At 31.9% G+C, this 26,973-nt stretch overlaps 3 protein-coding genes across 6 annotated transcripts in view; all 3 read left to right on the top strand.

Annotated features, from left to right (window-relative positions):
* The window catches only part of LOC115714871 (BURP domain-containing protein 17-like), a 28,684-nt gene extending 8,705 nt beyond the window's left edge, over nucleotides 1-19,979 (top strand). Inside the window, exon 2 of the mRNA XM_030643634.2 lies at nucleotides 18,044-19,979. Within this exon, the coding sequence (XP_030499494.2) occupies nucleotides 18,044-19,813 (1,770 nt within the window). The 3' untranslated portion in view covers nucleotides 19,814-19,979. The remainder of the gene's footprint in view (nucleotides 1-18,043) is intronic.
* On the top strand, nucleotides 2,122-10,480 carry LOC133037269 (uncharacterized). Of its 4 annotated transcripts, none has more exons than XM_061114213.1 (7): nucleotides 2,122-2,406; nucleotides 3,916-3,988; nucleotides 8,290-8,594; nucleotides 8,700-8,801; nucleotides 8,875-9,125; nucleotides 9,416-9,643; nucleotides 10,341-10,480. In XM_061114213.1, exons 3-7 carry the CDS (start codon nucleotides 8,300-8,302, stop codon nucleotides 10,368-10,370), a joined length of 906 nt encoding a protein of 301 aa, XP_060970196.1. In that variant the 5' UTR covers nucleotides 2,122-2,406; nucleotides 3,916-3,988; nucleotides 8,290-8,299; the 3' UTR covers nucleotides 10,371-10,480. The 4 variants fall into 4 exon arrangements, with proteins under 4 accessions (XP_060970196.1, XP_060970197.1, XP_060970195.1 ...); XM_061114214.1 differs by having other exon boundaries at nucleotides 3,865-3,988; XM_061114212.1 differs by having other exon boundaries at nucleotides 2,123-2,406; nucleotides 3,927-3,988.
* On the top strand, nucleotides 4,424-7,258 carry LOC133037268 (uncharacterized). Its single transcript, XM_061114209.1, has 2 exons — nucleotides 4,424-7,028; nucleotides 7,115-7,258. The coding sequence occupies exons 1-2, from the start codon at nucleotides 4,510-4,512 to the stop codon at nucleotides 7,224-7,226; spliced, it is 2,631 nt and encodes an 876-aa protein (XP_060970192.1). The 5' UTR covers nucleotides 4,424-4,509; the 3' UTR covers nucleotides 7,227-7,258.
* Nucleotides 19,980-26,973: the final 6,994 nt, after the last annotated feature.

The raw sequence follows: 26,973 nt of genomic DNA, 5'->3' as shown, positions 1-26,973 counted from the left end.
CATTGCCTCCAGCTTTATCAGCAGTGCACAACGTATTTCATGTCTCAATGTTGAGAAAATACGTTTCAGACCCCTCTCATATACTCAGTTATGAGAGCCTTCAGCTTCAGTCAGATATGTCTTACGAGGAACAGCCAGTGCAGATCCTGGATAGAAAGGATAAAGTCCTTCGGAATAAGACCATAGCGTTGGTCAAGGTTCTCTGGAGAAACAGTAAGGTGGAAGAAGCCACCTGGGAGCTAGAATCAGATATGCGAGCTCAATATCCAGAGTTATTCAGGTTAGATTTCGGGGACGAAATCCTTTTAAGGGGGGGATAGTTGTAAAGCCCGCTTAGTTAATTTGGAAATTAGCAGTTATTTATGTTAATCAGGAAATTATTTATAGCCATTTAAATAATTTATTATGGAATTCAGATATGCATAATTATCTCATCAGTAGTTTTATTTCGCATTTCCGGTGTCCGGTATTTTGGAACGCGGCGTTTGGCTCAGTAGAAATCACAACTTAGTATGTTAGTAATATGGGGACGGGTTTTAGACATTGGGAATGTCGGGAATGGCCGGGAATCTAGAATGTCCCAAAAATACCCCTTAAGTATGTTTTATGTGGTTTTTGTATGGAGGGGCAAAATGGTCTTTTTGCCCCAATGATATTTTGTCTTATGTGACTTTTAATTGGAATTAAATGTTTATTTAATTAATTGCTTTTGGCTGAAAAAGGATTTATTAAATAATAATATATGGCTTTATTCTTTAGTTCCTTCATTTTACACTTAGCCAAAATAATTGGAAAGTTTAAAACATAGAAAACTCTCTCTCTTTTCTCTTGCTTTTCGGCTGAACCTTGGGGGTGCAAGGGCTGGTTTTCTTTGGTGATTCAAGCCCTAGTTTGCAAGCTTTAGTGATCTCTTATTGTGGTATGTGTTTTCTAGTTCTTTTCTCTTTAAATTCCTTGAAGAAAATGATGAAAATGGATGATAATGCATGTGATTTTTGAGAGATGTTTCTGCTGTGTTTTGTTGTTGATTTAAGTTGTTTAAAGCATGATTATTGTTGTTGTTTAAGCTATGTTAGAAGCATGTAGGTTAGATTGTTAAAGCCTTGAGTTTTCTTTGAAAAAGTATGAATTTTGGAAGGAAATTGTTATGTTTCTGTTCTGTGATATTGCTGTTATTTCTAAATGTTTTCTGAGGTAATATTATGCTAGTTTAAGGTGAATTAAGCTAGTGGATTGCTTGTTTAGTTGGTTTTGCTCAAGCTTGAGTTTGGAACTCAAAGCTTGAGCTTCAATGGTGAATTTTGCATGTGGGATTTCTGGGTAGGTTTGATGCTCTAGAATGGTTATTTGGGACCTATAGAGGAGGTCTGGAAAGTTTGGGATCAATTGGGTTCGAATTGGTCTAGATATGGGAATTTTTGGTTGCTGCCTGCGAGGAACCGGAATTCCGGTTGAGCATCCGGAATTCCGGATGGGGGTTCAGATTTTCCCAGAACCGGAATTCCGGTTGGGCAACCGGACTTCCGGATGGGGGATTTTTCAGAACCCTAGTTTTCCTCGTTTTTGGGTTTTTAGGGGTATTGCCATGCTTTTTATCGATAGGGAAACTTTTAGTTTCAAGTTTTAGTCCCCGGGAAGTGATTTAGCATGTCGCTTATAGCGTTGTGATTTTTATGGTTTAGGAGCCAGTAATCCGCCGTTCAGCTTCAGTTCCAGTCAGGTTGACCGGCACACCTGAAATCGGAATCCAGGTAAGACACTACAAGAAATCAGACCTTTATCTACAAATATCTTTCCTACAAATACATATTTGTACATAAAAATATGTTTCACATACCAATAATTTATGCGTCATAATATCTGTAGGTAAACTTACTGAGAATTATTTCCAGGTGGAGTTATATTTACTTTCTATGAATATATGTGTAGCTAATTAACTTTCCATACAAATATAATTGTGGGAGTGTTATTTTGATTTGGAGCCAAAAATTTCCGCTCAAATTTTTATGAAAAAAAACAAGTTGTCGATCAATTGAATAGTTTTTTAGATTTTTTTTTTAATTAAATAAAAATGACATGTCTGCCAACATAGGAAGGAGATGTCACACATGGATAAAAAATGACATTTCATCCTGTAATTTATTAGACATGTGTATACCTTAAGATTATGTGTCAATAGATTAAAGGAAAAAATAATGAAAATACATCATTTTCACATATCATTGGCTCCTCTTTCCTTAAAAAAAAAAAACTAAGAATTCTTTTTTACCCTAAATTATTTTCTTCTTCTTATTCTTTACAGATCATTCGCTCCGATTTCCCTTTGAAGTCTAAATGTCGTCATCAAGCTTATCCTGCCGTCAAGCTTCTCTCAGTGTGACTTGTGTTTCCTCCTTATTCTCTCAGGTTTGATTAACTTTTATCTCACTGTAATATGATTTTGTTCTAATTTTTTGATCTTATTCCCTTGAGTTGGACCAACTATAATAATAATAAGGAATTTAATTCGTTGTTCTTAGTGTCTAAATCCCAAATCCACAAAGCATGCATAAAAGATAAATTGAAAAGAAAGGGGGTGGGACAAAAGAGAAAAATCATTGCAGATAAACGAAAAAAAGAGAATAATTAAATTAAAGAGAAAAATTATTGTGGTTACAACATGATTTGGTTATTGAGATATAATTGCTCTTCAGACCCATTAGCCCAACGTATAATAAGAAAAGTTAATCAATTGTTTTAATCCAAAGGTAGAACATGAAAAAGCAAAGATATATTGGAACAATTAAGTTTTCTCTTTTTCAACAAAATTAAAAGGTAGTTTACAAAAATTGACAAAAACAAGGTATTAGAACATATATATATTACTATCTATGTATAATTATCATTAATTACTATGATGTGTTGTTCGTTTTTCTTTTTGGGTTTCTTTCAATTTGGTTGAGTATTACCAATTTTGTTAAAATTAGAAAAACCTTGCAGTGATGCAATTTGTCTTAGTTGCTTATTTTATCTTTATTCTCATCTTTTTGTGTTTTACATGCTTATCTATTTGCTTATTTGATTTTGTCTTTACTCAAATTATTTCTTGTTCATTTCTTTTTTTTTTTTTAGTCTATTCCAAAAAAAAATTTTAAGCCTTGCGATGTTGTTAGTGTTTTATTTTCAAATGGTTCTTTTTTTTCCTACCTCTCCATCTACTCTTTTCTTCCATATTTTTTCTTTGTATTGCAATTCAACTATTGGGTCCCGTGTATTGTTTATATATATATATATTGAATAGAAGATTGTTTTGGTGTGCTTTTGATAAGTAAATAATAATTTTGTAGCTATAGAACTTTGTTTTAAGCTAGGTGTGCTACCTACTTGGCCATCAAATCTTTTAATAGGAACTACATTATTTTTCTATATGCTCTGTTTTATGTAGAAATAGAAATTTTCAGGTAATAGTTGATTTGTTTGTGTGAGTATGCCATTGTTTTTCATGGCACAAGAATTTTTTATTTTTTATTTTATTTTTCGATGCCATTTGTTATTCTTAATAATTCAGATAAATACCTTCATTACTAAAATTGATGTATTATTAATCCAAAATTATATATGTACGTCTGACAAAGTAAACTCATGTTGTTTTCACATATCTAGAAGAATGTCTTTGCATTATTTTTTATTTAAGTTATACTACCTGAAGAGCTGAGGATTGTTTTGCTTTGTGTTGTCGCTTAGCTTCGTAGTTACTGTTGTTGGGTGGCTACTAACCATTTTATTGCAGTTGGTTGTTTGTTTTGTGACATCATGAACTTATATATATATGTATTTAGCAAATTTATTGTGAATATTATCATAATGAAATATATTTGAGTGTAGATCATTGAGTGAGTACTGGATGTCGTATCACTAACTTCTGGTTTCTTAAAGCTATTATTCAGAGTACTTGTCATCACTTCCTATTTTACCTCCCTTAGTACCGGTGGTGATCAGTTCATTAAAGGTATTTTTATTTTTACTGATTTATCTTTCCAATTGTGAAAAATATATTGTTTTGTATAGAAAAATGAGATTGAAATTGAAATTCATTAAATGTATTTTTATTTTTACTGATTTATCTTTCCAATTGTGAATAATATATTGTTTTGTATAGAAAAACGAGAGTGAAGTTGAAATTTATATGAAAGACTAAAAGTTAGAAAAAAAGCATATATTTTTATTTTGATGATAGTGTGTTAGTGTTAGCCACTTGTATTATTATAGTCCATATGTGATGATAGTCTAAAATTATATATATCTAATTTTCAAGTTCAAATAAATAAATACTAAAATACAATTATAGTTATCGATTAAAGTGTTGCTTTTATATTGTATATTTTTACTAGTGTTAATTTTTTAAAAAAATAATTAAATATAAGATAAATGAATCATAAAATATAATTCATAAAATTTTAAGTTAGTGATGCTTATTGAGTCTCTATTTTTGTTAAATATATTTATAATGTTGAAAATTAGGAGGTAAACATGGATCGTCGTTGGATCAACAATCCAGATAGGCTGTCATTAGAATATGCTACTGGTATTACTGAATTCATAGATATAGCAAAGCAATTTGTTGATTCTAAAGGGAATGTGCTATGTCCTTGTTGTCGATGCGTAAACAAGCAATCACAATCTATGCGGGTGATCAAGCTGCACTTGATTACTCATGGTTTTCTATGTACTTACACTAAATGGTACCACCATGGTGAGCAACTAGAGGAAGTACAAAATAAAGAGTTATTTGATAGTGAGGAAGTTGATAATGAAAATGACAATTTAGCTAGAGGTCTACATGATGCTATTGGTGGTGAGTACTTTGACATTGGTCCAACTAGTGATTTCACTAATACTAAATTCCAACATAATGGGGGTGACAAGTATGATGCATTATTCGAGTCTCTTCAGAAGCCTTTATATGAAAATTGTAAAAACTTTTCTGTCTTAAGTGCTGTTGTAAAGTTGATGAATGTGAAGGTGCTTAACAAATTGACTGATAAAGCATTCGATGACCTTCTAAAGTGTTTGAAAGATATATTACCTGATGGCAATCATTTCCCGGATGACTATTACCAGACAAGGAAGCTTCTTTGTGAAGTAGGATTAGGGTATGAGCAAATTGATGTTTGCCAATATGATTGTGCATTATTCTATGGTGAGCATGCAAATGCCTTGTTCTGTCCTATATGCAATACTAGTCGTTATGTTCGAAACAAAATCCCACATAAACGATTAAGATGGTTTCCAATAAAAGATAGACTTAAGCGATTATTTAGTTCTAAGCATACTTCTAAGGATATGCGTTGGCATAAAGAGGTACGCAAAGAAGAAGATGGAATATTGCGTCATCCTGCTGATGGTTTGGCTTGGAAGCATTTTGATGAAGTATATCCTGAGTTTGCAGTAGATTCAAGGAGTGTACGAATGGGTTTGGCATCCGATGGATTTAACCCTTTTTCAAACATGACATCAACCTATAGTTTGTGGCCAGTAATATTAATTCCATATAACATGCCCCCTTGGGCTAGCACAAATGGAACAAACTATCTCATGTCATTATTAATACCAGGTCCAAAATCACCTGGAAAAGATTATGATGTGTTCTTAAAGCCGCTCATTGAAGAGCTTAAAGAACTATGGGAGGGTGTCGAGGCGTATGATTCATATGAGAAATGTTCATTTAGACTTCAAGTTGCAGTCTTGTGGACAATTAGTGATTTTCCAGCTTACGCGTATTTGTCGGGGTGGAGCACTGCAGGTAAATTAGCATGCCCTGTGTGTTTAGGAGATACACGATATAGAAGAATAACTTACAAACAATGTTTCATGGGACATCGTTGTTATCTAAATATAAACCATTCTTGGCGAAAGAGTAAAGAATATGATGGATCTACTGAATTACGTGGCCCCCCTAGAGATTTTACAGGTGATGACATTTTACGGCAGCTGGATGAGGTTCCTATTCGCACATCTGGTAAGGCACCAAGTAATTCCTCTAGAAAACGTAAGCGTGGAGAGAATGAGCTAAATTGGTGTAAAAAGAGTGTATTGTTTGAGTTGCCATATTGGTCAAAACTCTTATTACGTCACAATCTTGATGTGATGCACATAGAGAAAAATGTTTGCGATAACATTATTGGTACACTTTTAGATATTGAAGGTAAATCTAAAGACAATTTGAAAGCTCGTAAAGACTTAGAAATCTTGAAGATTCGTGAAGAGCTTTGGCTAAAGAAGTCATCTTCTAACAAGTTTGAAAAACCTCATGCTAGCTATACTTTGACGAAAGAAGAATGTAAGGAATTTTGTCAATTCATTCAAACTGTTAGATTGCCATATGGATATGCCTCAAATATAAGTCGATGTGTAACAGATAACGACAAATTAGCTGGAATGAAAACTCATGATTGTCATGTTTTACTTCATAAGATATTACCAGTTGCATTACTTCCTTTTCTAACGAAGACTATTCGTGGTACTTTGATTGAATTATGTCAATTCTTTCAAAAAATTTGTGCAAAAACTATACGAACTTGTGACATTGAAGAATTTAATGGAGGAATCGTAATAATCTTATGCAAGTTGGAGAAGATATTTCCCCCTTCATTTTTCACTATAATGGTTCATCTCTGTGTCCACCTGCCAAATCAAGTGTTATTAGGTGGTCCCATTGCTTCCAGATGGATGTTTGGAACCGAATGCCATATGGGTTTGTATAAGCGATATGTGAGGAATATGGCACGACCTGATGGTTCAATTGCTGAAGCCTTTGTTGTAGATGAAGCTGTAACTTTCTTGTCAATATATGTATCAAACATAGAGACAAGACTTACAAGGCCAGAGCGTAATTGGGATTTACCTTCTACAAATCATACTTTGGATGTTTTCAATTCCAATGTTCGCCCATTAGGTGCATCATCCGTCGAGTTATTACAAAATTGGAGAAAAGTTATTCAATGGTATATATTGAATAATTCTATCAATGATATTCAAGATTATCTTGAGTGAGTTATAACTCTATTAATTCTTATCCTTCTTAAATTTTACAATATAAACTTCACTCCTTGATAATTATTAATTTTATATTTAGTGAACATCGAAAATTGTTGGAACAAAGAGGTCTTTCAGAATTAGAAGTTGCAAATCACCAAAAAGAAGAATTCTTGTCTTGGTTTAAGACAAAGGTGAGAGACTGTCATTGATGATTTCTTACTTATTTCTTGTTATTTTTGTTTCTTTACTACTTTTCTTTCCTCATGTAGATTTCTCAAATGCGACTACGAAAATCGCCACTTGTCAATGATGATTTATACTCTATATCTCAAGGTCCACTTGAACGATACAATAGTTATCAAAGTTGTATTGTAAATGGTGTTCGATTTCGATGTAAAAAGCGTGATGACACTCTTCAAACACAATGTTCTGGGGTTTGCACTGAAGGTGATCATGACGATGAGTATATCACATATTATGGAATTTTGATTGAGATTTACAATTGTCATTTCTTTTCGATCGAAAAGTGTACTTGTTTCGCTGCAAGTGGTATAACTCCAATCCAAAGGGGAGATTCCTTCAGGTTGAACATAATTTAACATCCATAAATACATCTAGTGATTGGTATCCTGATGACCCATTTATTTTGGCTTCTCAAGCACAACAAGTTTTTTATTTGCTTGATATGAGTCGTCATTCAAACTGGAGAATCGTTCAAAAAGTTAATCATCGATCAATTTATGAGATTCCTGAAATGTGTAATATTGAAAATGAATCATTAAATAATGATGTCTTCCAAGAGGAAGAATCATTTCAGCTGCCTCCTTTTCGACCTATTGAGGATTTGGTTGTAAGTTCTTCTTTAGTTCGACAAGATGTTGCTCCATTAGCTCTTGCAGATGAACTGGTTAGTGAGCTGAATATAAACAACCATAATCAATCCATGGAGGATCAACATGATGAAGATTTTGATGATGGGACTATCTTCTTCAATAATGACATAGTTTTGTCAAGTGATGATGAGTTATTTTGTTCAAGTGATGATGACATACTTGACATGGAATTTGATAATAGTGGAGAATCTTAATTCATAGTTAGTTTTATCAAATATATGTTACTAGTTTGTTATCTTAATAAATTTTAATATTTTAAATTGTTATATGAATCTTAATATTGTTATATAAATCTTAATATTCCATGATGGGACTATCTTCTTAATGTTCATAGTCCACAATACTCTTAATATCTTTTATATTGTTTTGTTATATGAAGAATTGTTTCCATGGCACCTGGACGTTGCACCACTCGTTCTACTGCACATAACCCACACATTGATCAGACTATTAATGTTATGACACCTGGACGTCGCACCACTTGTTCTACTATACAGAATCAACTGCCTGAATGCGCCACACACTCTATTTTACAGAGTCAACCAATTGGACGCACAACCCGTTCTAATGTACAAAGTCAACTACCAAGATCCACCACACATTCTGCTGTACACAGTCAACCACCTAGATGCTCCACACACTCCACTAGAGAGAGTCAACAACTTGGACAGACTCAAGATGATAGTATTGCTTCTCAAACACAATCAAGTATCTTTATTATATTTAGCATTTAGTTGTTTTAAATTATAATTGTTTTATATTTAAAAAAAAACATATATTCCAATATAGGACCTATCACAGAGTCTACTGCACATATTCAACCACCTGAATGCACCACACACTCTACTGGACATAGTCAAGATGATAGTGTTGCTTCTCAAACACAATCAGGTATGTCTAATATATTTTACATTTAGTTGTTTTGAATTTTAATTATTTTTACTGAAAAAAAAAATCAATGTAGGACAATCTGTATCTGTTAATAAATCACGTGGGCTTACTCGTGGTGTGAAAACTGCTAGCATTGCGAAGGCATCGGCTAATGGAAAGTTGCCTGTCACTTTTGATGAGGAGTGTCGTCAACCAATTTGCACCAATGCTGAGAGATTTAATAATGACATTGGATTTATTGTTCGTAATCATGGTTCATTTCATTACAAGGATTGGAGACTGGTTCCTGAGGAAATTAGAGCACCATTGCGACATTATCTTTTGGTAAGTTATTTTTGGATATCTTTTCTATTAAGACTGAATTAAAAGTTTATAGGGCTAAATGATACAATATTTGTCATTATGTATTTATGTTCATTATTATATTGGGATTCTTTTTTATTGCTCTCTATTGAAGCAGTGCTAAAAATAATTTTCTTACCAACCTAATATTAATCATTTTGAATTTTATCAAAAAATTTACTCACTCCGACAGACTCCAAACTGTTCAATGTATATATATATATTTAAATATAATATTTAAATTCAAAATTAATTGTATTTTATATTTATAGGAAACATATGATATTGATTTGCTTGATGAAACAACTATAAAGTGTATTGATGAGCAAATGAGAAAAGCTTGGAGGAGTCACAAATATAAGTTACATTCATATTTTAAAGAAATTGGAGGAGAAGAGGATGTTGAGATGGCCAAGAGAAAGCGACATCCAGATCTAAAAGATGACCACCAAGAAGATTGGGAGATATTGTGTGATCGTTGGTGCACCCCTGAATTTAAGGTAATTATATTGAAATTATTGACTGCAAATTTAATTTGATGTTGTTTAGAGTTTTTCTTATTTCTTCTTCTTCAATATGTTGAATCTAGATAAATTAGTTTCATTTTCTGCTCATATAGTATAAGATAACACATATATATGTCTCTAACACCCATGGTATATATATTCTCTCTGGCTTTGCTATTTGGAAACTGTCTTTGGCCTTCAATTATTTTTTGGCTTTGTTATATGTAATGTTAAACTAATCTGATAGGACTTAAATTAATTATGTCATTTCTATTAGTTGAAATTAAATATGCAAAAATAAAATTTATTGGTATTTTATGTCATTATGAGTTGTTCTTATTGATTTTCATTTTATCCTCTTAGTTATTGTATTATTTGTATCATCTGCTTGGAGGTTCACTCGTCTTCCTGTATCATTGGGACAAATGAATAGTCTAATTTTTCTAAATGCTGTCATTTTTATTGGATATATGGTTAACATAGGTTATACCAATGAGAAACTTTTTTTATTATTCAATTTGTTCATTGATTAATTTTTAAAAGTTTTGAAGAAGCTCTAATTATATCACTAAACAACCTCTTACTTTATGTTTCAACTACAATCACTGTGTTAATAATCTAATGTATTGTTGTCTTTTAAATTATTGTTACATCTCATTAGTTTATTTATTTATTTATTTATTTATTTTAGGAAAGAGCATTAAAGAATACTAACAACTGATCTAAAAGGAAGTGGGAATCAAGAAATGGATCAGTCTCTACACCACGACACCACATTCGACGTGGAATGGACTTAGCTTCTTCCACAGGTCAAATTGAAACATGGCGTTTGAAACATTATGATATGGAAAAGGGATGGACTGGACCAGATGTTGAGACATTATATGTAAGTAATTTATTTATTAAATTTACAATTTTGATAAGTTTTATGATGTTTAAATACTAACTAATAAAATTATATACTTAGAATGAAATGAAAGCTTTAAGGGATCAACACACTCCAGAAGAGTTGTCTGATAAAAATATTATGGAACGTATTCTTGGACGTCGTTCTGTACACTTGCGAGGGTGGGGGCGGTCTTTTAATGGTGCAAGTGGTACTTCACAACACAATACTACCCAACCTGATCATCCAACATATGAAGAATTACTCCAAAAACTTAATGAAGCATATAACCGTCTTGATAGTACTAATGAACGACTTAGCCTTGTCATAGACATTCTTCACCATAACAATCTCATGCCTCCACCTAATGTACCTCCATATGATCAAGCATCAGGTGCACGTAATAGAGATTCATCTGAAATACAAGAGCAACAATATGATAGCTAAGTTTTGTTACATTTTATTTTATTATTTTGAATTTTTAAAATGGTTTGAACTTTATCAAATGTTGGAACATGAATATTGAGCTCAATTAGCTATTTTGTCATTATTTTTAATGAATGAACTAATTATTCTTATTGTTATAGTGTATTTATTTAATTATTTATAAGAAAATTAATATTATTTTGGATAATTCTTTGCCTACACTTAAGAATATTTTTACATACACATAATATTAGTTAGGTAGCTCAATACAATTTTGACACGTGATCCTCTAATATTCCATATGTTCTTATGATATTTTGCCACTTGAGCCTATTAGAATGTGATATGTGAACATATCATAATGTGCCACATGGACATTAAAATATGCCACATGTTCTCATGTGGCCTAATAATGAGTTGACATGTGGATGACACATATGTAATATGCATCCTATGTGGCAATCCATGTCAGCTGCCACATAAGATGACACTTCATAATCCACATCACTTGCTAACTCATCATCATCAACTAAGACAAGTGGGGTACACCAATTTTTTTCCCTACAGATAGAAATAATTGTAGGTAAAGATCTTTCTCCACAATCTTTTACCTACAATTGTAAATTATTTGTTTATTTGTAGGTAAAGATCTTTCCCTACATTAGCAGACTTGTACCTACACTTATTGTTTGTAGGTAAATGACCCATTTTCTTGTAGTGAGATTAGTATAACAGTATGCATATGTAGATTACATGTTTAGCGTGCATGTAGGAAGCCTGTTAGTTTACATTAGATATGTATTTAGGCTTCGAACCACCCAACCCTGTCACGTCGGTACAGGCTGGAGTATGACCAGCAGCCGGAGTATGACCGGTTTGACCGATCAGGCTGACACTGGGTTGGTGGTTCCGTGCTATTGACGTATCCCGTCGGTACAGGCTGGAGTATGACCAGCAGCCGGAGTATGACCGGTTCGACCGATCAGGAGGATATAGTAACACGTCGGTACAGGCTGGAGTATGACCAGCAGCCGGAGTATGACCGGTTCGACCGATCAGGTTGTTACGTGTCAATAGTACCGTCCCCTGAACGTTCAAAACTCAGTACCAGGTTGGACATGGCGGTAGTGCTCGGCACCATGTTGGACATGGCGATGGCGGGACTCGGTATCGTGTTGGACACGGCGATCGGCTTTATGTATGATATTAGTATGCTTTTCTTACTGAGTCTGTCGACTCACAGTTTACGTTCATGTGTAGGTAAAGGCAAGGCAGTTGCTGATGGACCGTGAGCGAGCTTATGGGATTGTACATGTCGGGGCGGTTAGGCCTGGAGCGTACGATCCTCGGGACAGCAGGGCTGAGATTTTGTAAATGTCGTTAGACGACTTTATTTTGTTGTAAAAGTTGAATAGTAAAAACGTTTGTAAATATTTTTATAAATCGGGATCCCGAGTCTTTTTGGTAAAATGGTTTATAAGTTTAATGAAAAAGCAAAATTTTAATTAATCACGTTTTTCCATAAACCTCGTTGATTAGCAACGAGCTGCACAGTACGTTTAAAAATCACGTAATACGCCTAAATTAGTTAGGGTGTTACATTAATAGTATTTTGTTATTAAATACTATCACTTTTTATTAAACATGGTTTTCATTTTTTGTCGACACTCCTATATTCAATTTATCAACGAAGAAAATAGACAATCCACATCTATGCGGACCCAGCTAGAATAAAAAGTGCAAAATACAAAAATTACACTATTGTCTCTATCGAAGCACATGAAGATTGAAATCCACTAATGACTATCATTAGTTTTCTTATATATCTACAATTTTTAGACAAATGCTATCTTCAATTATCAACAATTTAGAGATTGATTTTTAATTTTCTTTTTATCTTACACCCATTTAAGTAATGTTTCTTTAAGTATTGGAACATCACCTTTTAATTTATTTTTGGATTAACTTAAGAACATATTTAAATCATCAAGCTTTCTTAAACACTAATATATTACATTCGGTATTCACTTTTAATTGACAACATTATAAACTATAATATTTAAATACACATAATAATAATCTCACCTAATAACTAATAATATTTTTTCTTTAATTTTTAATTATATAACTTTCAAATAATATAGAAAAAAACTAACATAAAATTTAGTATACGTGCCTCGCACGTAATTTGTGCTAGTATATATATATATATATGTATATATATATATATATACTAGATAGATTTTCCGTGACTTGTCACGTATGTTAATTTTATTTTAGTTTTTAGTTTTTTTTAATATCATAATTTTAAAATTAATTATATTGAATGTAAGTATACAGATACACAACATGTAGTCAACTATTATATATTTTAAGTCAAAATTTTGTAGGTGCCACTATACCAACATCATCTACATAATAATAATTAAGCTGTGGTGGATCTTATTTAAATAAATGAATATACATAATAATAATATTTAAAATTTAACTAATTCTCAATATCAAAATTTGAAAATAATTTTTAATAAAAAAATAAAAATATGAGCAAATTTATTATTATTGCAACACTTTAAGTGGATTAATTATATTTAGGTTTAACTAACTACATGCATGCTAACTCTTTACGTGACAACATTTAATACTTTGTTATTTTTTTTATTTAAAAAAAAAAGTCACCCAATAATTTCTCATAAACTAAAAATTCTGTTATATAGCAACATTTTATATAGAATATATATATATATATATATATATATATATATTTATAGAGATTTGAAATGAAGTAGTAATGTTGAATTAAGATATTTGAGTTTTTTAATTTATTTTTTAAAAAAACATGATTGATAGTTTTTTAAAACAAGATTGATTGTTAAAAAAAAGGCGTGGTGATATTTGATATTTGTGTTTAAAGTTAAATGTATTTGAGTTTTTTTAAATATCTTAATTTAAAAGAAAAAAATCGTAATTGACAGTTTAAAAAAAAATGATTGATAGTTTAAGAAAAAAAATGGTTGATAGTTAAAGAAAAAACGTGATTGTGTGATATTTAATACTTGAAATATTACTTGAACTTTTTGTTTTTAATATTACTTGAGTTTTTTTTCAGATTAATTTAGAATATCAATTTGTGAACAAAAGGAGCATAAGTGAAAAATAAGAAAAGTATATTATGATAAAATTAGAGATTAATAAAAAAAATCTAAGAATACAAATAATGAAAGAAAAAAAAGTGTCATCTTATATATAATAAGAGGCTTCTTCACCTCCTGCTTATTATACAATATTATCCTTCTATTTTAATTTTTTAAGAGGACATTATAGTACATTTATTTTATCAATATTATTTTCTTTTATTTATCAAAATAGTTTTTATGTATTTCATTTTTTTTTTTAAATTTATGTTGGCCAACTTCATACCCATTTTCCGTCAGTCGGTTTATGCTATATTTTATTCAACTCAATATAAATATCGGGTTACAAAAATCTAAGTCCAACCCGTCCAATTAAGAAAAAAAATAGTAACCCACCCAATAAAATTTGTCAGTTTGGTCGGGTTAATCAGTCCAAACCGACCATTAATATTTTTTTTTTACAATAGTATTTTCTTTTATTTATCAAAATAGTTTTTATGTATTTCATTTTTTTAAAAAATTTATCTTGGCCAACTTCATACTCATTTTCCGTCGGTCGGTTTATGCTTTATTTTATTCAACTCAATATAAATATCGTGTTACAAAAATCTAAGTCCAACCCGTCCAATTAAGAAAAAAAAAATAGTAACCCACCCAATAAAATTTGTCAGTTTGGTCAGGTTAATCAGTCCAAACCGACCACTAATATTTTTTTTACAATAGTATTTTCTTTTATTTATCAAAATAGTTTTTATGTATTTCATTTTTTTTTTAAATTTATCTTCGCCAACTTCATACTCATTTTTCGTCGGTCGGTTTATGCTATATTTTATTCAACTCAATATAAATATCGGGTTACAAAAATCTAAGTGCAACCCGTCCAATTAAAAAAAAAATAGTAACCCACCCAATAAAATTTGTCGGTTTGGTCGGGTTAACCAGTCCAAACCGACCACTAATATTTTTTGTTTACATACAATTATTATATTTTAGTTAATTGTAATAATGAGACAAATATATATAGATTAAATTTAATGTTCAAATCAACCACCATAAAAAAATATATTAGTTTAAAATTTATATTTTAAAATAGTCATATAAATTATATGATATATATATAATAAAACATATAAATATATATAAAAAAAAAATCCTCTTAATCGGGTTGTTCGGGTTAGTTGGACGAGTTATATTTTACTAAAACTTAACTCTAACGGTGATGTAATGTGTGCCAAATTTGGCCCTAGCTAAAAATATATTATATTTTGTTTTTGTTATTGAAAATTCTCCCAATTAATTTAGTGGTTTGATGTGTTTTGAATTTGTTGAGTTTATTTGTGTATGTTTTAATATGATAACCTAAACATAGTATAACTATTTGATTAAAGGTATACTATATATGTTGTATATGTTTCTACGGAAAATAAGGAACAACTTATTTGTGTTGATTTTCTTTTATTTTATTTAAGTTTTGTTCCATTGATTTATTGAATTTAAGTTATACTGTGTTATAAGAGAAACATATATCGTGTCATTGTTTAGCATTAATTAGTTCTCCAAAACCTACTATCTTTTAGATGCGTAGATGGACTTTTCATATCATAAGATCAAAGATCAAAGTCTTTAACTTGTGGTTATCTCCAGTCTCCAATACTATTACATACAACTACTTTGGAGGATAATATTAACACACTATTTTTTCATTTACTGTGTTACATGTCACCTTCTTTGACCTCTTTGCATGATTATAGTCAAGCTCATTCATATAGATAATATTGTGTAATGTAAATGTAATATATATTCACTATATAAGATGTTTATTCGTGAAAAAACTTGTAGCAGGATGTTCTATCAGTCAGATTTGTTGTTTTTGGATTGCCTTTTTATAAGAAAAAAATAGGAAACATTGATTCGTTTTAACTTTTAAGTATTAGCTTACACCATTTTTAATAGATGGTATATATTTTGGGTTAAATTTGACTAAGATATATATATATATATATATATATATTATAAAACTATATTTAGCTCAATTTTTGTATTTGTACTCCAATGTGCAAATTAGCTATAAAATTAATACTATCATTAATGTTCATTGAAAATATACAAAACAATTAATTATATTATATTATTTTAATATCTTATAAATATAATTTTTTTATTAATGAATAGTATTAATGAATGTCAAAGAGGTAATTAAAAAATGTGATATTTATTGTGGATTAAAATTTAGTTCATGCTATCTTTTGTGCAAATTTGGTACAATTTTTAGTTTTGGTCAAATTTTGCACATATTTTAAATCACTATTAAAATTAAATTTTAATAAAATATTCAAAAAAATGACAATACACTACATTTATAGTTTTCCATTAGAGATGTTCTTAGTCTCTAATTAACTTTTCATTCATTTTCCACTAAGATTGTAGGAGTACGTGCAACGCACGTGCCCTACACTAGTAATATTATACGAGTAGTAATCATCAATACTACACTAATAATAAATAAAAATCGTCAATCACCTTTATTTTTCTGGTTAGCAAATATGTAATTATATATAAATATATATATTAAAAGAATATGTATGATTTTTTTAAAAAATATATGTAAATATTTTCTTAATTAAATAATTAATAATATTTATAAATTTAATAAAAAAAAATAAAAGAATTAATAAGGAGAGGGCATACAATACTATTTAGAGAAATGATAAAGTGTCATGTTAATGTCTAAGACCTCCCTTTTATATATATTGATAATAATAATAGTAATAAAATTATTCAATTTGAAATTAGATTGAGATACATAAAGACATGTACATTTTTTTTTCTTTTATTAATATTTGTAAATTAATAATTAATTATATAATTTATATAATGTCCTTATATTCATGGAATAATTACATATGACACTATTTTTTTTTAAAAAAAAATTATATTTTTACGTTTAAAGATTTTTTTTTTTATATTTTTATGGTTTTTCATAAAAACAATACGAAAACAATGAGAAAATTACATAAAAAGTAACATGATAATAACATCTAAATAACATCAAAACAACAACAAAAAATAACATACAGATAATAAAAAATTAACAACAATTGAACAAGAGTACAATATTAAAAGACCGTATTTTCTGTAAATATAATCAAAAAAATCGTAAAAATATTTAAAATTCCATAAAACTATATTTTTGTAACTTTTTTGTTATTTTTGTGTATTTGTGAAATAATCCCTATATTCATCATCTTATATTATTTTCTTTTATAAAATTTAAATATTGTAGATTTGATATAAAAGACTACTCAGCAAAAAGAAAGAAAAATAATGAAAAATCAACATCACGAAAATTAAAAAATAACCAAAAATAAATAAATTAATAACTATAATACAAATATAAATAAATTATAATACGAAAAGTAAAAATAAATATTTTTTTCGTGTTAATATATTTTTGTAATTTTTTCTCAAATTTTTGATTGTGCAAGTTTTAATATAAAATAAGTACATTCTTATTTTTAAATCACTTTTATTAGAATCTTATCTTTTTATCTTGCAATAGTACTTAAAGAAAGGAATAATTTTGATGATCATTTCAACATTGACTTTTATTTTTGCTTGTGTGACTTATCACTTTTTAAATTTGAGTAGGACAATTTGGAAAAAACTATATATGTACCTTATATTTATTTATATGTAGCATCCATTAGTAATTTTATATATTTGCTTGTATTGCAACTAAACAAATTACTTGTTTCTAATAGCTAAATTGTCTAATGTAAATGCTCACAACTTCTAATGAGTTTTTACATTATTTACAAATTTTTGACATCTCTAGAGCGAGGATATATATTACATTAAGGAGAATTAGATGTATGTAGACTTCAATTGTATATATTTATTTGTTTACATGTATTTAATGTCAATAAATAACTTACTTTCTAATTAATGTAGTCTTGCACTAGTGGCGTAAGGAATATTCAACAGCGTGATCAAGGTTATATTTCTGGATATGCTCCTCGAACTAGTGAGAAAAGAGAAGAAGTGTCTGATGATGTCATAAATAATCGTGATAGTTACATATCTGGATATGGTTCTAGAGAAATTGAGAAAGAGAAAGAAGTGTCTAATGATTTCATTAACAACCATCAAGGTTACATATCTGGATATGGTCCTGGAGCTAGAGAGGCAGAGGTGTCTGATGATCTTGTAAATAATCATCAAGGTTACATAGCTGGATATGGTCCTAAAACTAGTGAAATAGAGCAAAAAGAGCATGGTGATGCTGTAATAAATCAACATTACACTAGGTATCATGGAAAAGATAAAGAGAAGATTGAAGGCCCATGCACAACTACATATAAGAATATTGAAGAGACTAATGACCATTTATACATAACAGCATATGGAAAAGTTGAACAGAAGAATGAACTTCCTTACATGACTCAATACGGGAATGCTAAGCAGACGAATAAAAAGCCTTACATCACATCATATGGGAAAGTTAAGCAGAAGAATGAACTTCCCTACATGACTCAATACGGGAATGCTAAACAGACGAATGAAAAGCCTTACATCACATCATATGAGAAAGCTGAACAAAAGAATGAACTTCCCTACATGACTCAATACGGGAATGCTAAGCAGACGAATGAAAAGCCTTACATCACATCATATGAGAAAGTTGAACAGAAGAATGAACTTCCCTACATGACTCAATACGGGAATGCTAAGCAGACGAATGAAAAGCCTTACATCACATCATATGGGAAAGCTGAACAGAATAATGAACTTCCCTACATGACTCAATACGGGAATGCTAGGCAGACGAATGAAAAGCCTTACATCACATCATATGGAAAATTTGAACAGAAGAATGAACTTCCCTACATGACTCAATATGGGAATGCTAAGCAGACGAATGAAAAGCCTTACATCAAGCATATCCATGCAGTTTCATCATCAAATAATGTTGGTGACAAGCACATTGGCCATGGAAATGATATACAACAGTCTTCAATAGATAGTGATCGTGCAAAAGCTTTTAAACAAGGATTTTTTACCCCAGATGACTTGAGTGCAAAAAAAGTCATGGCCCTCAATTTTCCCATCCAAGAACATTCTCGCTTCTTACCAAAAGAAGTAGCTGACTCTATACCATTCTCACTCTCCCAACTCCCCAACCTTCTCCAACTCTTCTCAATCATAGATGGCTCTTCTCAAGCCAGAGACATGGAAGAAACCATCAAAGATTGTAGAATTAAACCCATTGAGAGTGAGATCAAGTCATGCGCTACCTCTCTGGAGTCCATGGTTGAATTTGTTCACAGTATCCTTGGTTCTGAGGTTAATTTCAATCTTCTATCAACCACCCATCCAACAATGTCTACCGCTCTTACACAAAACTACACTATCTTAGAAGTTCCTAAAGAGGTTTTAGCCCCTAAGGTGGTGGTTTGTCATCCTGTGCCTTATCCTTACGCAATTTTCCTTTGCCACCACTTTGGGACAGAGACTAAGGTTTTTCAAGCATCGTTAGGTGGCAAGAATGGAAATAATGTAGAAGCAGTTGCCATTTGCCACATGGACACTTCTCACTGGGATCCTACTTTCATCTTATTTCAACTACTCAGAGTCAAGCCAGGTGTCTCCTCCCCAATATGCCATTTTCTCCCAACAAATCACCTTGTTTGGATACCATCACCACTAGTAGCGACAACATAAATGTAGTTTCTTAGTCGGTGGTTTGAATAATAATTATTCGTGTATAACTTGTAATGCACTCTACTCATCATATTATTTTTACTTGGTTTATGAAGTATGTAATGTGAAGGCATCACACCATTTTATGAAAGTGGTATTTAATTGTTATAATAAATATATGTCATTTTCACTATATCATCCTCTAAATTCTAAAACTATAATAATAATAAAATTGAACTTTTTGACATAACATACATAAGCGTAAGGGGAAATAAATCATCTAATGATCGAAATCATTGGAACAGAAAAGTAGACTTAAGAACTCTAGCAAACTTGACTAGGAGTTAGAAAAAGTATTGATCCTTATAAGTCCAATAATAAGGATCATATTTTTTTTTCATGTAAATTAATATTTAATATAAATAATAATTTCTTATAACATGTTATCTAAAACCTTAAAATTATATGTGTAATTATTAGAATACTTAGAGTTATTGTATCATAGTGGAATATGACTCTTCCCGTTCCATTTTCTAAACTTTGTTCCTTTCTGTCGTAAATTATTATCAATCATTGATTCCGAATCTGCATAGAACCCAAATCGAAGCACCAATTCTACATAGTCTTCTTCAATGATCTAGGTGTTATAATATAACTATGTGGGGAAGTGTTGGAATTTATTTTACCAGGATATTAGATCTACTCACAAGTATGTTGATTAACACCCTAAATATGAACTTTCTAAAACGATGAAATAAACACATATAAAGTTTAGGAAACCTTACATTGGGTGCAGCGGAATTAAATGACTCCTTCCGTTCAGATATCTAGCCCTTGATTCCTTTCTATTGCAGAGCATTATCAATATCTGAACCTGGATCTCTTTCTCTGAATCTTTGATGCTGAAACTCCTTCTTGCTGAAAGTCTTTCTTCACGATCTTCCTCACTATGATTGAGGTATCACTTGCTGTGTGTGGGCACTACTCTTACACTAAGAATTTCGAAATCTCAATGAGGAAGAGAGAGAGAGAGTGGGTTCGGCCAAAGATAGGGAGAGAGAAAGCTCAGTTTTTTCTGAATGAAAAAGTAGAAAATTTAAGTGTAATTTTCCTGAAGCCTTCACTATCTATTTATAGCATTCCACTAGGGTTAGGTTTGAATTATTTGGCATTAAAATAATGAAAATATCAGTTTAAATTTCCTACAAAAGTGGCCGGCCCTATACTAGTGGATTTGGGCCTCACTTTTTGCAATTTTGCAGTTTTACCTTTTCTGCATCTGATTTTCTCAAAAACGCCAATTTTCAAATTCAACCATTTAAATGCCAATTCTAACTATTTAATAACTATAAATAATTATTAAATAATATTGTCATTTATCATATTTATTAACTGAACCATACAAAGTATCATAATTAACAAATATGCCCCTAAAACTCTTTCTTTACAATTTCGCCCTTACTTAGTGAAAAATTCACAAATAGACATAGTCTAATTTGAGAATTATAATTGATTAATCAAAACCAATTACATGAGTCTTACAAGCAATATTATCTCAACTAGTGCGAGGACCATGGGTCTATATAACCGAGCTTCCAATAAGTAGATCAAGAATTTATTACTAAAATTCACTAACTTATTAATTCTTCGTTGAATCCACGCATAGAACTTAGAATTGCACTCTCAGTTATATAGAATGCTCTATATGTTCCACCATATAGACACATCATTAGTTATCCATTGTTATAATCCTAATGTGATCAATGATCCTCTATATGAATGATCTACACTGTAAAGAGATTAAATTACCGTTACACCCTACAATGTACTTATTCCTTAAAACACTTGACCCCGTATAAATGATATTTCAGCTTATGTGAAATGAGTACTCCACCATTTATGTTCGTTTGGTCAAGCTCGAAGGAGATCATCCGTTGCTTACTATTCGCCAGATAGAAGCTATAGATTCCATGTTTATGTTAGCGCTCCCACTCAATTGCACTACCGTGTTCCCAAAATGTACGTATCACCCTGACCTAAAAGTAGGCTTAACTAACAAATCAAAGAACACGAATAGCCTTTCGAGATTGAGCCTAATCATAACAGGATTAAGAACATTTGATCTAGGATCAACTAGGCGATATTGACTTGAATAGATATTACGGTAAGTTTAATAAATCTAAGTCAAAGTTCAATATTGGTCCCTTCCGATGCATACTCCATGCATCCAACCTGAGCTTTACTTTAACCAATGCTCTCGAAAGAACATAATACTTCTCCAAATGCAAGTAAACTCTGTTGTAGATTATCATATCAGTAAAACCCTGTGTCTGATAAATCTAGGAAACTTTATTCACATAGTTATGTTTACTTTCCAATGTGTTGACGACACAATAAACAGGATCAAGTATGTGAAAAGGGTTTCAGATGAATTTCTACATTATGTACATATAATCATGAAATAAATCATGTGAACCATGCAACATTAAATGTTATTTCTGATCTATATTAATAAGTAAATCTGATTATATTGAAATGAGTTTTATTTAGGGCATAAAACCCAACAGGAAGTGTTACAACACTATATAGCTCACAAAATATATAGAGGGAAGAGAGAATTATGGACGACGACTTAGAGAAAGAGAGAGAGAGCTTTTTAGAGTTTTCAGAGACTGAAAACTGAGATGTAGAAAGTTCTCTTACAACCTTCCTTTTATAGCTAAAGGAAGAACTATTTTTCTCCCATTAATTAAATAAAAAAGAAAAGAAAAAATACAAATAAGAAAGTAATTCGTTACTACCTGTAGAGGCCAAAATTAGGCTCAGGCTCAAGTCACATGCGATGTTTCCTAAGAATGCTCAAACAAGATTGGGTTGGACTACTTGACTAGTTATGACGATACAATCAACATACCAAGCCAAGCAGGCCCAAAACCATACAGTCAAGTTAGACATTAACATTATCAATGATCCAACATTGAGGTCACGATGATCCGGCCCGTATACGAGACTGAGTCTTATCACTCATCTAAAGATCTCTAAAGTGATCAGTCAAACTAACAACGCAAATAACGATCTCCTTGATTAAGTGGGAGAGGAACGCTTCACAAGGGGGTGAGCAGTCATTAGTAACGCCTTTCCATGGATGCCTATAAGAGTCACTCTCAGTTACTGAGAGAGACAAATCAATTTTCAGTCATCTCAATACTTCTTACTTATTGTTCACTCTCTCATTATCTCAAAAACCACATACTTATTTCCACAGTCAAGATAGGTGGTAACTTAGTTCAGTCATTTACTATGATCTTTTTTATTACATTGTTAACAATCTTGCTGACTTAATCGTCAGAGTCCCTTCGGCTTGCACGATCTTGGTATCCCAAGGTTTCCCGATTACTCTCTTCTTTGTTCTACAGGTTGTCGGTGCCCGTGTACGAGCATCTTCGATTGATTGTGGATTTTAGCATCTACAATTTGCCGCCCTCCGTGGGGCCCTGACAAGTTGTAATCGAGCAAAGTATTTTGACCTTTATCATTCAGTCAACCCACACCAGAGAAATGGTAGAGCACATGGAGGAAGGAGAGATCAATGAGAAACATACCATCTTTCGTGAACAACTTGCCACTCTCACGGCTCAAATGAAAGAAAACTTGGAGCGCACTCAAGCAGTGGAAAGAGAAAATGCGTCGTTCAAGAAGGAGAATGCCGCACTAAAGGTCCAGCCTCAGTCATTGACTGCTTCAATGGCAACATTGGACAATAGTCAAAGAAGATCCAAGTTCCAATTGATCCAATAATCACTTGACGATATTTAATTAGGAGGATCAAGCCAAGTGGCCTAACAACCATCAATAATAGGGGTAACTAACGTCGTGGTTGGACAACAAACAACCACACCCAATCGGAATATGGATTCAGCAGTCAATTCATCACCCATTCCTCCAATAGTCAATTCATCAGCCATTCCTCCAGCAGTTAATTTGTTAGTCATTCCTCCAGCAGTCATTTCATTAGCCATTCCTCCAGCTGTCAATTCGTCAGCCATCCCTCCAGCAGTCAACTTGACCAACCTGATTGTCCTCGAAGGTTCTCTAAACTAACAATCCCTTACTATAGTAAACAATGCAATAATTGATTTAACACCTTCCATTGTGAATGCAGGAGTGAATGTTGCACCTACCCACGATGAGTTGATTGAACGAATAATTCCACGAAAACTGGAAGGCATGGAGGCCATGATCCAAAGAATCCCAAGAGTGCCAACTCCAATCAAAAAGATCTAGAAGCTTTGCAGATTCACCCTTTCTAGATGCCATCGCCTTGGTCAAAATGCCAAAGAAGTTTCCGTTCCCACTGATGAAAATGTATGATGGAACGACTGATCCCAATGACCACATAGCTAGCTACAAGCAGATGATGTTCACTGCCGCAATACCTCGCGAGTTACACGAGGCGTGTATGTGTAAAGGGTTTAGTCTAGTCTAGTTGGCCCAGCCCTTCAGTGGTATACAAACTTGTCTAATAATTCTATTGCTTCTTTTGCTCAATTAACTGATATTTTTGTAGAGCAATTTGCTAGTAGCAGGAAATTGGAGGAGCTATTAGATGATACTATAGAATTAGACAGAGAAGGGACGAATCACTAAGAGACTAGGTAGTAAGGTTTAATGCCGAGAAGGTATCCATTATAGCCTGCAACGTGGAGGATGTGCTTGCAAAAGCATGGGCTCAAATCAAATGGGAGGAAGATGAATCGAACATGCAATCAATCTTTAACTACTTAAGTTCTCGTGAGAATCTAGGGCCAAGACGAGTAGAGCGTAAGTCATCTTATCATGTTGAACCATACCCCACCAACAATTCCAAATAACTTCAAGGTAGTGGAAGAGCTCTGTCCCAATGATCACGTGATTACCAAGAAAGGGGACAATCATCCCAAAAGTTTAGAGGCTATCAAGATAAAACACTAATCCCGGAGTGTACTCTAACAATAGACCCTGTTGAAGTGGTTGCTGTAGTGAAAGGCATGTGAAATAAAGTTGTTGCACTAGGTTTTTCCTAAAATACGTAGCCACGGCTACATATGACACGTGGACCAAAAGGACACCTCACCCAAGAATTAGCTGAGTTGTATACAAGCAAACAAGTGTAGTTTAGGCAGTGAGCCCTCGGAGAAGTACAAAAAGCATGTCCTTCCTCTTTGGGAGCTAGAAATAAGATAACGCATCTCCGGGAGGAGGAGGACATTCGAACAATCACCTCGCATTTAATACAGCATGCGAAAAGTGTCTGGGAACACCCATAAGAGGACATGTTAGACAACGTAAGCCTCGTTTATGGTTATTACACGATAATCGAAAGGGCTAGCAATAGCTCCATTATGAAGAGTCACATCAACCAAGGAAGGATAAAGATTAATTTCACCTAATCCCTAAGATACCTACAACATAGGTTAGGCATGCCCTATTTTGTATCTCTTGGGAACTTGTGCTCATACATTGCTGGCACTCAAAGACAAGTTATCCCTTTTGAACTATCCCCACAAATCTCTATAAATACCCCTGAGAAAAATGGGAAAGGGGATAGATGGAAAGAGAGAGAAAAACTCACAAAGAACATTCTCTGTATAAGAACTCTCATTAATAACAAAGACTCGTGGACTACAGCTCATTAATGCCCAAACAACATAAAAATCATCTGCATTAATTATCCCAAAATCGCTCATCATTATCTCATTTAATTGGTTGCCAAAAATGTCGGTCAACATTTTAGTGCTTTCATTAAGAGTTATGGGAAGCATTGTTGGGGAAACTGTTGGGTTTTATGTCCTAAATAAAACTCATTTCAATATAATCAGATTTACTTATTAATATAGATCAGAAATAACATTTAATGTTGCATGGTTCACATGATTTATTTCATGATTATATGTACATAATGTATGAATTCATCTGAAACCCTTTTCACATAATTGATCCTGTTTATTGTGTCGTCAATACATTGGAAAGTAAACATGACTATGTGAATAAAGTTTCCTAGATTTATCAGACACAGGGTTTTACTGATATGATAATCTACAACAGAGTTTACTTGCATGTGGAGAAATGCTATGTTCTTTCCAGAGCATTGGTTCAAGTAAAGCTTAGGTTGGATGCATGGAGTATGCATTGGAAGGGACCGATATTGAACTTTGACTTAGATTTATTAAACTTACCGTAATATCTATTCAAGTCAATATTGCCTAGTTGATCCTAGATCAAATGATCTTAATCCTGTTATGATTAGGCTCAATCCCAAGAGGCTATTCGTGTTCTTTGATTTGTTAGTTAAGCCTACTTTTAGGTCAGGGTGATACATACATTTTGGGAACACGGTAGTGCAATTGAGTGGGAGCGCTAACATCAACATGGAATCTATAGCTTTTATCTGGCAAATAGTAAGTAAAGGATGATCTCCTTCGAGCTTGACCAAACGAAAATAAATGGTGGAGATCTCATTTCACATAAGCTGAAATATTATTTATACGGGGTTAAGTGTTTTAAGGATTAAATACATTATAGGGTGTAACGGTAATCTAATCCCTTTATAGTGTAGATCATTCATATAGAGGATCATTGATCAAATTAGGATTATAACAATGGATAACTAATGATGTGTCTATATGGTGGAACATATAGAGCATTCTATATACTGAGAGTGCAATTCTAAGTTCTATGCGTGGATTCAACGAAGAATTAATAGGTCAGTGAATTTAGGTTATAAATTCTTGATCTGCTTATTGGAAGCTCGGTTATATAGACCCATGGTCCCCCCACTAGTTGAGATAATATTTCTTGTAAGACTCATATAATTAGTTTTGATTAATCAATTATAATTCTCAAATTAGACTATGTCTATTTGTGAATTTTTCACAAAGTAAGGGCGAAATTGTAAAGAAAGAGTTTTAGGGGCATATTTGTTAATTATGATACTTTGTATGGTTCAATTAATAAATATGATAAATGACAATATTATTTAATTATTCTTTATAGTTATTAAATAGTTAGAATTGACATTTAAATGGTTGAATTAGAAAATTGACGTTTTTGAGAAAATCAGATGTAGAAAAGATAAAACTACAAAATTGCAAAAAGTGAGGCCCAAATCCACATTGCATGGTCGACCACTTTTATAGGAATTA

This window comes from Cannabis sativa, chromosome 4 (assembly GCF_029168945.1).
Source record: "Cannabis sativa cultivar Pink pepper isolate KNU-18-1 chromosome 4, ASM2916894v1, whole genome shotgun sequence".
In the NCBI taxonomy this organism is placed as follows: domain Eukaryota; kingdom Viridiplantae; phylum Streptophyta; class Magnoliopsida; order Rosales; family Cannabaceae; genus Cannabis; species Cannabis sativa.
Note: the sequence above shows the minus strand (reverse complement) of the source record. Positions and strands in the feature narration are given on the sequence as shown.

Coding starts and splice junctions, on each gene's coding strand:
- LOC133037268 (XM_061114209.1), top strand. CDS start 4,510: ATGGATCGTCGTTGGATCAACAATCCAGATAGGCTGTCATTAGAATAT. Junction 7,029..7,114: donor GATATTCAAGATTATCTTGA/GTGAGTTATAAC, acceptor TTTTATATTTAG/TGAACATCGAAAATTGTTGG.
- LOC133037269 (XM_061114213.1), top strand. CDS start 8,300: ATGGCACCTGGACGTTGCACCACTCGTTCTACTGCACATAACCCACAC. Junction 8,595..8,699: donor TGGACAGACTCAAGATGATA/GTATTGCTTCTC, acceptor ATTCCAATATAG/GACCTATCACAGAGTCTACT. Junction 9,126..9,415: donor CATTGCGACATTATCTTTTG/GTAAGTTATTTT, acceptor TTATATTTATAG/GAAACATATGATATTGATTT.